The sequence below is a fragment of the Oenanthe melanoleuca genome, chromosome 15, assembly GCF_029582105.1.
Source record: "Oenanthe melanoleuca isolate GR-GAL-2019-014 chromosome 15, OMel1.0, whole genome shotgun sequence".
Lineage (NCBI taxonomy): Eukaryota > Metazoa > Chordata > Aves > Passeriformes > Muscicapidae > Oenanthe > Oenanthe melanoleuca.
This window is the reverse complement of record NC_079349.1, coordinates 11,544,919-11,561,568: the sequence shown is the minus strand read 5'-3', so window position 1 is coordinate 11,561,568 and position 16,650 is coordinate 11,544,919. Positions and strand designations below refer to the sequence as shown.

General features: G+C 39.3%; 1 protein-coding gene and 1 long non-coding RNA gene across 4 annotated transcripts in view; one reads left to right on the top strand and one right to left on the bottom strand.

Annotated features, from left to right (window-relative positions):
• CABIN1 (calcineurin binding protein 1) overlaps nt 1–16,650 on the top strand; it is a 107,166-nt gene that overhangs the window by 43,380 nt on the left and 47,136 nt on the right. For all 3 annotated transcript variants that reach the window (XM_056504113.1, XM_056504114.1, XM_056504112.1), the window contains exon 30: nt 5,184–5,297. In XM_056504113.1, the coding sequence (XP_056360088.1) occupies nt 5,184–5,297 (114 nt within the window). The remainder of the gene's footprint in view (nt 1–5,183; nt 5,298–16,650) is intronic.
• On the bottom strand, nt 4,398–6,700 carry LOC130259629 (uncharacterized). The gene is made up of 3 exons (XR_008841674.1): nt 6,637–6,700; nt 5,166–5,266; nt 4,398–4,569 (listed from the first exon to the last, which is right to left on the bottom strand). It is a non-coding gene; the product is annotated as an uncharacterized LOC130259629 (long non-coding RNA).

The following is a 16,650-nucleotide window of genomic DNA, read 5'->3' as shown; positions in this document are numbered from 1 at the left end:
ACAGGGTGAGCTCTGAGCCTGCAGCACACACAGGGTGAGCTCTGAGCCTGCAGCACACACAGGGTGAGCTCTGAGCCTGCAGCACACACAGGGTGAGCTCTGAGCCTGCAGCACTCACAGGGTGAGCTCTGAGCCCAGCAAACCAGCTCTGCTGCCCCTGTGTTCAATACAGCCTGGAATGAAACTACAGCTCCTAGATTGTCTGACTGTCATGTGTGAGGTCAGTTAAGGAGAAAATTTCTTTTTTTATTACTGAACTAACTAATTTTCTGTCATTCAGCAGAGAATTACATTTTAGATATGTCACATAAATTAAGATGTTCTCATAAAAATGACAGCAATTATTTATTTTACTGAATAAGTAGACTGAAAAGTGACTTGGAAGCAGAAATTAATCAGTATTGTGTAAACACATGGTGACACAGATAAACTTTCTGGGTATCCTGGGTCTGTGTAGGAATAGTACATTGAAGTGATCAGAGGTATTTTACTATTTGTCATAATCCAGGTTTGAATTCACAGATTTTATATTTGGAAGTCTTGTATTAGATTATATACTGCTCTGCATGACTTCCTGAATTTTCTTCCCCACCAGTACTCAAGCTTATGTGAACCATAGGGAACAGAAACAAACTGTACCCCTGGCACTGCAAAGTGAGCACAAGTAAATCTTACCAACCTACTGGAAGGTGATGAATATTCCATTTGTCTGCAGAGTGATTATCCAGAAAAATATCACCCTTTTTTATAGAGAGCTTGTTTTGAAAACATTCTTATGTTGTTTGTATGTAACAGTTGTTAATTTTTCCATGGAGCTAATCATGAATAGGAGCCATAGATTCCTGCAATCTGTCATTACTGTTGCTGACATGATTTTGTATCAACATTCAACAAAAAAAGCTGCCTGTTTTCAATTTATTGGTTCAAATAGCATGTCCTTGCCTGAGGAACTACTTGCAAAATATTTTCTTCTATTATTTTTCCCTGATGAAGCTTTCTCTTCTGCTTTTTATATCTCCGTCCTTATATAAATATCAACTCAATGGTGGATTTCTATGTGAAATAACACATTGTTGTCTAAATCTGTTTCTTCTTGGAACATAGAAAACTGAATTCTGCCTGTCTGAGCCTAGTAGTCACCAGGCTGGCTTCAATGAGCCTTTTTGGGTTTTACTGTCCTTTTTTATTATTTCTCTGCATAATGAACAGCCACTTGACAGGGCAAAACCCAAAAAAATCTTCCTGTTGATATATGTGCACTACATATTTTCACATGGATTTTACATTTTCTTTAATGACTCATCCAGGTTCTTTCATAGAGTAATGTCCAATGTCTGTGTTTTAATGGCACATTACTGTGTCTTTAGTGGAAGTTATACTCCTGCACAAACTTAAAACACAAAATGGCTCTATGTATTATCATCAGTAACTGGAGTAAGAATTATGCTTACATTTACTCATGATAAACCTGATTTAAAAAATGAGAGAAATTACATCAGGTTGTGTTGTTGGGGGGCAGAGTGGTAAATTTTAGAAAACTGAGATTAATTTTTAAATGTGTATAACCATCTTGGAAAATGCAGCATTTATGTTCCAATGCCAGGAATTTGCATGAAGGATTTAGACTGATGTCCAAATTCATGGTTGGCTGGGAAAAGGAGAGGATTGGCAGGTCTCCATAGTGCATAGAAAAACAAGTTTTCCCTATGCAATCTGTTTTCACCCATTTCACAGTTTTCATGGTTTTACTGTTGTGAGATTAGTCAAGATAGTTGTTAAGTGCTTTTTAAAACATCTTTTCAAACTCTTTGAACATTTTGTTTGGTTACATGTTCTGTTGGTTTTTTTTTTTCCTCTGCAAAATCCAGCTTAATATTTGGAGTCTATTTTTCTTTGTTTTAGTCTGTTATCAGAACAAATTTATACATAGCTGTTTTTAGTTGGAGTAGATGTGCAGGGGAGTATGGATGAATTTTCAGAAGTTACTTCATTGCCAGTTTGGGCAGTAGTTTCAGTTGCCCATTAACATTGTCTTGAAGTAAAGTCTTCATACTTTGTGGTTTTTACCTCCAAAATGAATATTGGCACAGTTTGGAAGGAGAAGTGAGGACCTGGCAAGACACTGTTTGTTAGTGTTACTGTGTAAAGTATTTGCCTTATGGATCAGTATGTGGAGCTGGTCTGATAATCTGTAACCAGCAGGTGGTCAGGAAACAAAAATATTTACTTACATGCTTTCTTTTAATCTCAAAATGAAAAGTGCTGTGTAAATCCTCAAAGAATCTGCTCACAAAGACTGTGTGGGTTTTTGAGTTTATATATTCTATAATGTCTGTTATTAGCAGAGCCCTTCATGGGGAAATGATTGTTGGGTGTGACATGAGGTCAGAGACATGACAAGTTAGTCAAACCAGGCATAACACATGCATGTGAAAATGACAAGATTATGTGTATGTAGGCTTAATACATACTTAGGTACAGACATAATCTGGAAGCATAATGGATGTAACCACTTCAAGTAGCAGCAGTTTGATAATAACAGTTCATTTAAAAGGGCACCCTTCAAATCAGTAGTCTTTTTATTTTGCTTTTATTTGATGTAGGAGTAGGAGGAGGTTTTTGAGACAAAGCCTTCTAGTGGACTGTAAATGAAATCAGGGGGAAAGATTAGAGTATACTGGAGTGTTTTGTTCACCTCAGAAACACCTTGTGGAGTTTTCAATTTAGGTAAAGGTGCTTCTGGCACCATTGAGTTAAGGGGTATCCATCCCAGGTGACTCAGAGTTCCAGTTGGGTGACCCTAAGAGATTTTCCTTTTCTACTTCAGCTTTTTTGCAAGTTACTGTACCCTGTCAGTCATCTTGTCTTTGAATCTTGGGGTGATAAAGATGTGGGAGGCAACAGCTGAACTGGAAAGAGTATTTCATAATTGCCCTGAGTCAGACAGCCAAATCCAGCATTTCAGACTGGCAAGCAGTGTGCCAAGAAGAATAAATCCTTTTTGCTGTGTCCTGGATCCCTTCACCCACTCCTAATAACTTCATCAGCTGAAAACGAAGCAGAGCAGGCTCTGTGAAATCTAATGAGTTGAGACCTGCTCAGGCATATTTACTGGGAATAAGTGATCATGCTGATTTAAGGAGAAGGGTAGTGGAAAATCTGTAACTATGTCTTTTATTCCTATTAGCTTTGATTGTGTGAAGTTACCGTGTAATTGCCCCATTTGTCTGAATGATCTTTTCTCCTCCTAGCTGGGTTACTGCCATCATCTTGTTCAATAACAGCCTGTGAATTATGGGTACCAAACACATGCCTGTGGATGGTCAGTGTAATGGGAGAGCACATCCCAGAACCAGAGCACAGTGCTACAATTAATGATACAATTAATGATCTCTTAGCCCTGTCCTTGTAAAACTCCCATTGGGGAACACACACACAGCTAACATTTCTTTAGACTGGGATTTTAGGTGTAAGCTTTGTGGTGGGATGGTAACTTTCTTAAGGGTTTTGTTTTCCTTGAATTTTTATGTGATAGTTTTAACTGTAAGATTCAGATTACCACACATTGGGCAAGTCTTACTTCATTTTCACACTTGGAATTGACTTGCATTTCTGTTGACTGTGATTAGCAAAAAATCAAGCATTTTATGTGCCTGGATCTTGGATGTTCCAATAGGCTTCTTTTTGTTGGATTCTGATTTTATTCAAAACAAGATGATTTTCATGGAAGACCAGATTTTTGTAGGTTCTCTTGTGTTGTATTTTCTTCTGTATGCATTTCCAAGTATTTTTCAGGATTAGGTTAACAGGATTACAGAAATAGATATTACAAAAGAAATTATGTAGAAAAAAGTTAGTATGCATCTGAGTTTACACCCTTTGCTTTCTTCAGTCTTAATTTGATTTGATGCTCAGTGATAATAATTAAATTTACTTATTCCCATGACCAGAAAGTACCTGGTGATGTTTATGAGTGAATATGTATTTATTCCATACCAAAAGGAAGCTATCCAAATCCCCTTGATTATGCTGCACTATAGTCATGAAGGTCCTGTGTAAGTACCTCTATGAGCCCTTGGAATGAGGATTTTTTGACACCCATAAATATCTTATTTACATTATTATTGCCAGTGTTCAGCTCTCTTGCACATGAATCCATAATCAGCATTTTGCTAGAGGGGATGCTCCAGTTCTGGTAAGACGTTGGAATTTCTGCATGATTACTGTCATTAGCACAAAGGCACTGATGACTGAGCAGAGCTTTTACTGTTTCACCAGGTTCTCAAAAACAAAAACAATCTGGAACACAGGATAAGAACTTCTCTAATAACCCCCCCACCCCAACACACACACATACACAAAAAAAGGATATTACAGCTGGAATACACTTCTTGGATGGACATGATTTAATCACATTCATGACTCACAGACTGTATTTCCAGTCCATAGAACACAAGAGTGCAACATTCTCATTTGTCTCTATGAACCAAACATCTTCCTCTTTCTTTCATGTCCTCTGTTGTGAAGCTTTCTGTACAAAAGCTGCAGCTCAAATGCCACTTTGGAACCCTGAAATAAAAAATGAAATCAAGCAAACCTTCCATCAGTGAAATCTCACAATTAATAGTTGTCCCATCTGTTGGTAACATTCTGCCTGGAGCCAACAGCTGTCCCTTGTTCTCAGCTACATAAAAGAGCTTCATGCATTGAACTCAGAGGGATAGTGCTTTTGTAAAATTGGTTGTCTTCTATGATTTCTGGTTTGTCTTCTGTCATTTAGTCCCCTACTGATACTTTCCTGTTAATTCACTGAGTGCTATGAACAAGTTTGATGACAGCCATGGAATTTCCAGGGAGGTTCAGTGAACTTGCATGGAGGGCAATGGCTGGGTAGGGCTCAAAGCTCTGCATTCACCACCCCACCAAAAGAAAGCTGCAGTTTAAGCCTGCAGGTGAAGTCTCAGCTCTGGCAGGTATTCCCTGCAGGTGGCTGGCCTGAGGAAAGAGCTGGAAGTGCTTCCAGAAGGTGTGTGGGGATAAGAAATACTATTGGAACAGCAAGTGTGTGACAAACAAGAGAATACAGCTCAGATTAAAAACTAAAAGCATGCTTTGTTGTACACTTTCTCCTGTGGCTGACATTTGCATGGCTGCCCAGCACTGACCTGCTGTTGTCTCCACAGAACCTGCAGTGGGCCCGGGACGTGCTGCTGGGCAGCGGGGTGCCCTGGCAGCAGCTGAAGCACATGCCTGCACAGGGCCTCTTCTGTGAGAGGAACAAGAGCAACTTCTTCAACGTGAGTTTACACAGCTGGTAAACACAGTGTGCTCTCACTGCAGCACCTGCTGCTCCTCTGACAGGTTTGCAAAGGGGTGGGGATGTGAGATTCCACACAGGCCCGTTAAACGAGCCATGAGCAGCTAAAGGAAGGAGAATTTCTGAGGTATCTCTTGAAGGGAGCCACACTAAAAGGATTATTTCTGGTGAGCAGGGAGAGAAGCACCAATGTTTTTCAGTTATGCATAATTTATCATATACTTGATGGCTGAGCCCTCTTTAAAAATTCTAATTTTGTTAATCTTAATTATCCTTTTGTTTATTGTTTCTCAACTCAACCTGCACTTCTCATGATAAAAAATAATGCTATTTGCTCTAAGAACTCTGCTGAGTTGGAAGGAGGTTTTTTGTGCCCTGCTCTCTGTAGCATGGCTCAGCAGAGTCTCCAAGCCCCAGGGTGAGGCAGCAGCACTGTCACAGACTGTCCCTGAGTCTGTGCTCACTTGCACAGGGGTACCTGTGCCTCACTGACAGGCACACAGAATGCTTCTGAGACTCACATGGGCATTTATCAACCAATCCCTGCTGTGACTGCCACTTACTGCTGTTGGCTTTTCTGTGCTATGTCCCAGGGTTCTTGCCTTTTGGTTTTTTGTGACAGGGTTCTTTACAGCTCTGCTAAAGTGTGTGGTGAGAGCCTGGAGATGCTCTGCTTGTCATTCTGGGCTGAGTACAGCCCAGATCTGTTTTGTGGTTGCCTGTGATGGCAGTGACAAAATTTTGTGTCTCTGCTTCCCCATCCAGTGCTTCTGTTTTAACATTGGAATTGTGAAATTTATTTCAGCTTTATATCTGTTAACATCCATCTTAATTTTTGTCATATGTTGTGTTAATTAGCAGACCTCTTTTAAGTATAAGGTAAGTGCTCTTCTCTAATTATAATACAAGTAAGGAATACTGACAATGGTTCAAAATTGTTTCATGAATGAATCTGCAAAAAGGGTTTCTATATCATTACATCTTTCTGGAGAAAAGTTTTGATTAACAAGTACTGTCAGCCAGCAACTAAATCCCAAATACCCATCTGATCACTCCCCTCCCATACCCTCCATGGGATGGGGAGGAGATCAGGAAAAAGGTAAAGCCCATGGACTAAGGTCAGTTAAAAAATGGAAATAAAAATATTATAATAATAGTAATGAAAAGGGAAATAAGAAACAAGGAGGAATAAAACCCAAGTGATGCACAGTACAGCTGCTCAGTACCTGCTGACTGAGGTACCAGTTCCCCAGCAGCAATTGGCCCCTCCTGGCCAGCTGCCCCCAGTTTAACCAGTATATACTGGTTTTTGTACTTACCTCTGTTCCACCCTTTGGCCAGTTCCAGTCAGCTTTCCTGGCCCTGCTCCCTCCCAGCTTCTTGTGCACTTCCTCACTGGCAGAGCCTGGGAAACTGATTTAGAGTAAGCACTGCTTAGCAACAACTACAACATCAGTGTGTTATCAACATTATTCTCACACTGAATCCAAAACACAGTGCTGTACCAGCTACTAGGAATAGAATTAACTCCATCCCAGCTGGAACCAGGGCACAGCCTGATAGGGCAGACTAAACAGTGGGGACCTGATTGATGGCTACATGGCTTTGTGCTGATTTCCCTGCACTGTCTGCCAGTTTTCCTTACAAAAATCCTGCTGTGATTAGCCCCTCACACTTCTGAATGCTTGGACTCAGATTCACATAGTGCAGAGTATTCCTGTGGAAATTAATGGAATTATTCAACATGCTTCAAGCCAAGTGTGAACTTTGCATGATTAAGGCTGACTTGTTCATCACTGCAGGGTTAAATGTCAAAAGTTTTCTGTTTTAATGTGTGAGGAAGATGAGCAGTAGGGAACTGAGAGGTGTGTATAAGGGAGTGTTTCTATTTGAAAATGTGAATTACCACATTAAGAGAGATCAGTGGTTGACCTAAATTGTGTCTAGTTTTTGAATGCTAATGCTAGCTAATTTAATTTAAAGAGATTCCACTGTATTCCTAGGTGGAATTTTCTAGCATTATTTCAGGAAGTAATTATTTCTTACTCTGCATACTGATATCTTTATACTCTGAAGAATGAAAAGTACTAGTGTAGATATTAGACAGCAGTATAATAACATTCTTTTGTAAATCAACAAAAACTTAATTCCCATAATTGATTTCTTTAATCAGAAATTAGATACACTTTGAAAGAAAAGACAACCTTCAACAAAAGGTATGTGCTGGCCCAGTGCAATATATTGGGAATACTGGTAGAAAAGATAGAAGGTATTTGGAAATGATATTCTCAGTTTGAACTTGGGTCTGTCAGCATACAAAGGTAGCTTTAATCTTCAGTTCTCCATGTATGCCACTGTCTCCAGGCTTTAGAAATTTTGGTTTGGGGATGAACTCCAGTGTCTCAGCTGTGGGGACCTCTTGACTTATTCCTGCAGCATACAGGTTAGTCTTCCTGGTAACAGGCACGAGTTTAGCATGGTAAAATATTTTGGTGGTCTCATTTTCTACCCAGCAATATTTTCAAAATCCTCTTCAAGTAACATTGTGTGAAGCTTGTGGCAATAATCCAGAACAGATGACACAGACATAGCACAGTGAGAAAATCCAGATCTGAGAGGGAAAGGGCTACAAGTGCCCATGACAAAAAGCTGGTGGTGTCAGCTGACATTCCAGAATTGGACAAACCTATATCTGTGAACAAGTTGGAAAACAACCTCTCAGCTCTGCTGACCTTGCCTGGGTTAAACCACAACTGTTCTGTTGTCATGCAGAGCTCCCAGCCAGGCAGTGGGGAAGAGGCTGAGCTGCACCATCTGGGTCAGAGCTCTGGTGTGTCATCCCCTGTGCAGATGGTGCTGCAGCCCACTGTCCCAGCTCCTGTCTTCACATACAGACTTGGGTGATAAAACACAAATTCCAGCACTCTACAAAAGTAGTCTTATCTAATCTTAGAAATTAAATGGCCAACCTTAAGATTTTCTAAGCCTATTAATGTCCCCCAGGGCTATTTCCAACAGAAACCTTTTACCCAAAGTGTTTATTTGCTTCCATAAAATGCCTTTGGCTTTCTGTTTGGAGAACTCTTCATTCTTCATGATGCAAAAGAGTTAAATGAATGTCTCAGTGGTTCTCTGGAGATACTTTACTACTGGAATATCTTTTTCTTCTGCAGCAAGTAGCACTGGTGTTTTAAGTCTCTTGTAGAGAAGATTTAGGGTTGTTGAAATTACAAGTGACTCAATTTTACAAGTACAAACAAGAGAGTGCAAGAGAGAAAGCTAGCAGCTCCTCCCAGACATTTTATAAATCATGCATACTCCTAGTAGAATTATTTATGAAATGTTTATGACAGCACTGTATGAAAAGAAATAAACCTGGGTAAAGCTGTCTCTTGTTAAATTTTACTGCAGAACTGCTGGTCTGGATCTGTGTGTCACAGGCTGTTGTATAATTTGTTAGCTGTCACTCTTCTGCAACCTAAATGAGCAAAAAAGGCATGTTCAGTTAGCCCTGACTTGTTCTCATTTGACATATTAGAATAATGTCAGGATGCTCAGAACTTCCCTTTTCCAGTTCTAACAAGTAGTGTTACTGCATTATTGTACCTATTTGTTTCCTGAGCAGTAAAGAAAGGCCCTGATTTTCTGCAGGGGTTTCTGCATGTTCATGGCTTTGTTAGTGATGGCAATCATATGAGTGAATATTGCTGTTAGATTTTAAAGAGTTTTAGCTGTGTTGCTATAAATTGCTGTCAAATCTGTTTTGTTTGGCCATTTCTCTCTTGCACGTACAGGTACATTGCAGCTTTTCTCCTTTTTCTCAGTGTGAGTGTAAATATATGCAGAGATTTTTTTTAGGATGGCTGCAGGATGGTTTCTATAGTAACTAAATTAGAAATTATTTCAGCAGGAGGAAAAAAATCCCAATATATTGCTTTATATAGTAGGGCACTTTCTTATATATCCAGATTTCATGGTACTATTAATAAAACAAAGTTAAACTTTGTGCAGAGATGATGGGCATTGATCAGGCTGTGGGTAGGTGGGGATTGTGGAAGAAGCTTTTTGCTGGTTGTGCTCCATATATCAGCAAGTTCTCCATATGGTTTAATATACACTATTTGTATTTTCCTGGCACATCTTCTGTGGTAATAATAACCTGTTGTAATAAAGATCTTCATGTCCATCTTTGGTAACTGTTCCCCACAGACAAAAGCTGTGCATGCACACCATATACTGTAGTGTAGACACTGATGTGCATGAAGTCTTGCTGCAAACTGTTATGGATAATTGTTCTATTTTTAATTCCAAAAGCAAAGCAATGTGTTTATTCTCTTCTGTGTGTGTAAAGCCCTTGATTCTGGCAAGTCTGGGCAAGCAGGGTCAGATTGAGGTGGGGGCATCCACAGAGCTGGAGACAGCAGTGAGTTCCCTTTATTTTGCCTTTGTTCATGCCAAGTGTGACTGGGCACTGGCAGGAGACTCTGCTGAGCAGAAGGGCAGGTTCTGGGCACTGAGTAGTTGCAGTCTAAAGTTGGTGCTGCAGGTTTCTGAAGGTAGTTCTTATTACACAGCATGGTGTTACCCAGTGGCAGCTTTCTCTGGTACTCTTCATGTATCAAGTTCTTCCCTTTGTTGTGTTCCAGGCTGAGAGTTACACCTGCCTGTCTTAAGAGGACAGTTGGTTCTGAAAAGGAGAGCAGGGTGCTGTTCTGGGATTCTTGTGACCAGAGCAAGGTGAATTTGAGATGTAGAAAAGAAGGCTCTTATAAAGTCCCCAGTATAGGGGACAAACAGGCAACATACCTCAGCTCTCCTGGAAGTTGGGCAGTTCTATCAAGGAAATTTCATTTTATGCCTCACTTGTTTTTATATATCCCATAGATAGACATTACTGGCCACTGTCAAAAATATGGCATTGAGTGAATATATGGGATATTCTTTTGATCCAATCCAGCCATTGTTTGTTTCTCTCTCATTTCCATAACCTCAGCATTAGTGATCCTCATGCCTTTGATTAAAATGCAAGATTTGTTGCAGAATTTAATGTCTCTGTTAGAGACAGTTGGCTGTATATCATCCAGGGGAAGAGGGAAATCCATTAGCAGTGCTCTGAACCTAATTTAGATGTGGTTCTGCCCAGTCTGAGTTTGCTGCTAATGTTGGCTTGAAGAGCCCCCAAGCAGCACACAGTGCCAAGGGGCACCTCTTCAAGGTTGCTTGAGACAACCTGTCTGAAAGCTAAGGTTCAGTATTTCCTGCCATGTACTTGAAAACTTGAAACTGGAGGCAACAGCAGACTAAAACCACTTCTGTAGAAATCTTATCACTCTGCTTTCCTTCCTGTCCTTGGCTGGGGAGAGATCTGAGTTACTCTCCTCCTGCTCATAGCTGGTGTGTCTCTTTTTGGTTGGCAAATGTGCCTCCAGCTCCTAGACATCTGCTGTGTGGAACATGAGCCTTCCAACCAAGCTACTGCCATTTAAGTCACACTGGGGGAAATGGAAAAAGCTTGAAGAAGCTTACTGTACATCCATTGAGTTGAGATTGGCCCTCAGCATGGTGAGAGCTGGAGTCTAATCATGTATGAAGGCTCTGAGAAAATTAATGATTATGTTATAGTTTGATCATGATTGCTTCTGAAATGTTGGTCTTTTTAGTGCTTTTAACACTTTATGTGAAAATGAGTACAAGGAGTTGCCAACTCAAATTAAAAAAAAAAAAAAAAAAAAAAAAGGGATGAAATCACAAGGGACATCCCAGAAATCACAAGGGTTTAGTTATTCTCTTTTGCTGTTTGTACTTCTGAGAGTTTTGGATGCCATTTTTATGCAACCACAAGGGAATAGAAACCATAAAGGAATCATTAAAAAAAAAACCAAAAACCACTTTGATTACAGCAACTAGATAATGTTTGAAGCAAGTTATTAGACTTAGTACCATTTAATATGCAAAAACAAGTGTCTGGAAAAGGTGATCTCCACCATTGACACTGTGTAGTTGCACTAAACAAAATAGCAATGATACCATAAAGACAACATATAATAGTAGTCTAATTTCTTTTTTTTTTTTACAACTTACTTCTCTTTTCTGTGCTTAGGCTAGATAGATAGGGACATCTGGTTAGGAGATTCCTACCTATTTTAGAAGATAGAATTGTCTTTAATCTCTTCAGGAGATGGCCATGTTCTAGCCATGAAATGTCAGTGTTTTCCCTGGGCAGGAGCAGGCCCAGCACAGTGAAAGGGCCGTTCAGTAATGCAGCTCCTCCTGAAGCTGGGGAGGGTTCAGATGTTAAATACAAGACATCTCTCTGCTGGGTGATTTCTGCTCGTGCTAGAAGAGGCAATACTCAGAGAAATGATGTGGGTTTGGGAGCTGGTGCTGCTCCTGCAGTGGGGGCTGTGCTGCACAGGGGCTGCAGAGCCCAGGCTCTCCTGGGCACACACAGCACAGCCCCTGCTGCTCTGCCTCACATGGGCTGCAGCTGCCACACTGCCTGCCTGGCCTGCTGCCCCAGGAATTTTAACAAGGGTTGCAGAGCTCTTCCTACGTTCCCCAATAATGACATTACAGAGCTATTGTTCTTCATCTGTGTGAGGAAACCATTTCTGGTGTGGTGAAGACATGCTTGTGTGGAAAACTGCTGGGGATAAATGGAAAAGCCTCCAGGAGTCCCTTCTGAGCCAAATGATTCTATTGATAGCCTTAATTTGTAAATACTTTGTAAATGGCAGATATTCTATAGTTACAGTTCAAGCTAAAGCTTGGGAGACTGAAAAATGCAAACAAATCAGTGTTTTCCCATTCTCTTTTCCTTGTTTTTCTTCCTTTTTGGTCTTTGTTAATTTTCCCCATTTCCTTTTACTGTATCTTCTGCAGAGTAAAATAATGTTATAGTTGTGATGCTTCCAGCACTCTTCATTGAATGTTCCTTGAGCCACAGGATTAGAGGAACTCCTGCTGAAAAAAATCATTGTCTTACCTGCCTGCAGATTCAGGAAAGCATATTTGCATTGGTTACATATAATTCTTATTTATAGGATTATTTTTGCATCAAATATATGAACTGGGGGTGGGTTTTTTGATTTTTAATTAACACTTAAATTTTGGACAAGCTGGTTCATTAAAATGTGTAATAAGGTGATAGCCCAGCCCTTTTCTCAAACCATGACTGAAGGTCAATTTTATGAAACTGAACATGTATGAAGGATTAGTGACTGACTGTTGAATTTACTGAGGTTTTTGTGTTTGAAATTGGCTGACTGTTTCTATGTGGAAAAAGGTAGCTGTTCAAAAATCCACCTTTTAATAAAGTAATCATATTAATGTCCATTGTTTTTCTCATCTAGTGTGGTGAAGGGGAAAGGAGAAGCAGACAAGTATGATACAAGTTGTCCCTACAGTCAGTTAAACATTTCTTTTCTGACTTTACCTTTGATAGTTGTTCTTTTGTCAGTAAAAAGCCATTTTCCATCTTTACCCCTTGTTTTTCTATCTGTAAACTTAATGTCATTCTACTCATCTGTCCACTGATTTTCTAACATTTTAGTTGAAAGAATGCTTTTAGTAGGTGCAGAGGAGTTTGCTCTCTCACTTGCTCTCAAGTGTGCTCACTCCCCTCTGCAACCTTAGTACCAAGTCTGGGACCAAAGGTGAGCAAGGAGTTAACTGTGCAAGTGAAACTTCCATGGTGATTGGCCTGAGACCAGAAACCCAGCAAGCAATGAAGTCTTAAAAGTTGCCTATAAAAAGCTAGATAACTTTTTCAACCTCTGCCCAACATGTTATTTACAGTTCTCGAATCCATCCTCTTGGAAAAACAGAACTCATCAGTGAAAAATGTCCGTCGTTCACAGAGTTTTCTGTCTCAATATACACAGGCTGTTCTTCCTGGCCAGCTTTGCAGGCTTCCAAGACCCAGCTAGTAAAGATGCCAATAAATTTAAATCCCTGGAGATACAAGCATGGGGTTTGGAGCTGTCATTTGTGCCAGTGGATATTAAACAGCTATTTTTTTCCATTCTGTTTCCCTAGGAAAAGTTTCTTCTTTTGTTGAGTAATTGAATTTCTAGGCAAAGGTAAGCAAGGGAGCAAATAAACTGAAATAAATGAAGCTATTACTTTGTGGAAGAGAAATTGTCATGGAGATTGTAGTGTGTTACAGGACATAGAGCAGTTAGTTTTAAATCTGGACCTTAGAAGTCTAACAGCAAACATTCCACCCACTCTAAAGAGTATTTGAATGGTGGAGGCTTGCTGGAATAATGTGTGATGAGTGTCCTTTTACAAATGTGTAATGAATAAACCCATAATTTGATTTTTCCATCTGCTAGCTGTGATCAGATATGGGTGGGAGAGCTACCTTTAGGCACTTAATGAGATTACTTTTACACTTGAATTGGCTTCTTTCCTCTTAAAAAAAAACGAAATAAGATTTTTTAACTAACTTAAGATTTTTAAATACAGTAGGAGAACAGAGTTTTAAAGGTGTTGATCCATGAAAAGTCTTTAAAATACACGTTTATATATTATATGTGTACTATATGTCTATTATCCATTTATCAGACTAGTTTTTGCAGGTTCTTACTATGAGTTATTTCTCCTAGCTTTATCATGGAAATAAATGGTAAGAACAGTTACATCAGTGTAGACTGCTGCATAAACAAAACAAAGCAAACAAACCCAGAGAAAACTAAATCTGATAACTTTGAATAAAATCTAAGATATAAAATTGACTCTTTAATTACCTGTCAGTAGCTTTCCTTTCTCCTACAAATTCCTACAGCAGTTTCCTCTTTTATACATTCAATTTTGTAGATATTTCCAGGACTACTTTTGAGGTAGGTATCAGCTTGTGTCTGATCTTGCTCACTACAGCACTTGTCTGTGCCATACTCCAGGTATGGCAGATTTTTTTCATCCTTGTATCTTGTCTGTATGAAAACACCAATCTCTCTCTGAAGGTGAAAGACCCAAATGGCAGTAAGGGAACATAAAACCACTTCCATCAGGCAAACAGCTCACTCTGCCTTTCTGGAGCCCTGTGAGAATTTCCTTCTACCCCACTGATAGTTCTAATTTACCTGGAATTATAGTAATTTATTATAGCTTTCATCCTTGTAGAAAGAAGAGAATTAATAGTGAAATTAACTTTATTTTATTAAAGAAGTGTATTTCATGATAAATATTCCAGGAATTCTAGTTATCTGGAAAAGGATAGAAGTATTTTTCATGGATATACACTGTCTTAGTGTAAAAATGAAACCAGAAGAATGCGGGATGAGAGCAGCATGATGCAATTCTCTGTGTACCTGTGCAAGCAGGTAGCATTTATACATAAATATTACAAAAAATTTTTAATTTATTGGCTACAGCAAGATATAATTGGCCAAGTTGAGAAGGTTAAGGTGGAGAAGATAAGATGGCAGATGGTGACAGGTACAAGCAGGTTTGTTGTGTGTAGGCTGACTGCAGTGTCACTGCACAGAGCTGAAATGTGGACATTGAAGTGGGAGTTCTCTGAGTAATAGTACTCCATCTTTTGGCAAAATTCCTGAAGTTAGAGGAGTAAAATGTTGAATATTGTATAGTGTGTTATTGTTGCAGACTCTTTGGCTCCTGTGGAGGAGGTAGGATTTCCTGGCATAGTATGAACACTTTTGGAGTTTGGTGGCTGCTGTGGGAAGCAGCAGGGGTTGACCACTTAGCCAAGGTGACTTTCTCAGCCTCCTGAAAGGAATGGAAACAAAATAGGATGGAGTGGGTGAGTGAAAGTAATGAGGCCCATAGTGGTCAGTATTTCAGCTTGCTCCTCTGAACACTCAGATGTATTACTGTGATCTGACAAGGGGATTTCTGTAAGAGCTTGATTGACAAATGGCTTTTTTCCAGAGCTTTATGGCCTTTGTTCATTTCAGTGGCCTCCACTTCATCTCCTCCAGTTTGCTTACTCACCTCCTGTCAATAAAGTTTCACAAAATCGGCTTTTATGCAGTTGTTTAATTTTTCTGTAGGTTATAGGAAGGAAAATCAGAAAAAAAGCCACCACAAGCTTTTCACTTGAAGCACTTCCTAACAGTTACTCAGAATGAATTATGAATTTTGCTGGCTATTTGGTTTGCTGACACAGTAAAAATCAGAACTGAAAACTCCTACCAGGTCATTTTCTATTTAAATCTTTATCTCTTCAGCTGCTCCCTGTGTGTATATTCAGAGTGAATTAGCACTTAGACTATGATCTCCTGTTTAGCAGACTGAAGCTAGTGGGAGTTGTTAATACAATGGCATTTTCTTAAGTATTCACAGATAATTTAATGAGCTTGGTGTAACAGTGAAAATGATTTCTGTTTACACATGCCTGGTTTATTCCTCCTGACAGACTACACTAAGAGTTTAAAAGTATGTGTTGGGGTTTGTTGCTCATTTTTTTCTTAATTAATAGTATAACTATCAACTACAGCACTTCAGAATCACAGGGTTCCAGTTATTTCAGTCACTTCAGTGACTGAAGTATTTCCAAGTGGGAAAAATCTGGACAAACCTGAAGATAGGCCAGGCTTTTCTGTCCATGTAGCTCATCCATGGAGAAGTGTGTGCAGCCATCCCAAACTGTGACACCTTAGCACTGCCTTCTGTCATGGGTGATCTGCTTAGTGCAGAGTGCATATTTCATGTTTGTGATCCATGTGTGCCACAGCTTGTGGCAGGTCCAGGGTTAAGCTGAAATAGAATCATAAATCAGATTTTAAAGAGAAGTAGGGCTTGCAGGTCCATGTGGCTGTATAATGAAGATGGGATTTCTGAGGTGAATTCAGTGCAATGATTTTAGAGGTATTTTCTTGGCAGCATAAGGGAAAATAGTCATAAAGGGAATGTAAGTGTTGAAATGCACATTCCAAATACTTTGTAAGCTGAAGTACTGACAATGGGATCAACTTAATCCTTAAAAATTGTATTTAGTGACACAAAAAGGTGCTGTTTTCATGCCTGTAAATAGTTTTTTCAATAGGCTTGAAAGAAAAACATATGGCTTTGTTTGCCCTTAGACTGACAGCTCTGTACTAAAGGTCTTCCTGAAAATTAATTACTTCCCAGCAGGTTTCAGGTCAGGGTATTTTCATTGTATTTTTTTTTTCCCAATTAATATTTTTCTGAATTATTTATACTTAAGAGAACATTACTTTCAGAACCAACAAAAATAATACTTCACATTTTCTAGTGTTTCAAATAAAGCATGCAACTATGTACACAGACATTTTCTGAAACTTGAGCTTATTTCAAATAAGTAAATTTTGGAAGCTCAGGCTTTTGCTAAATGTTTTTTTTTAAAC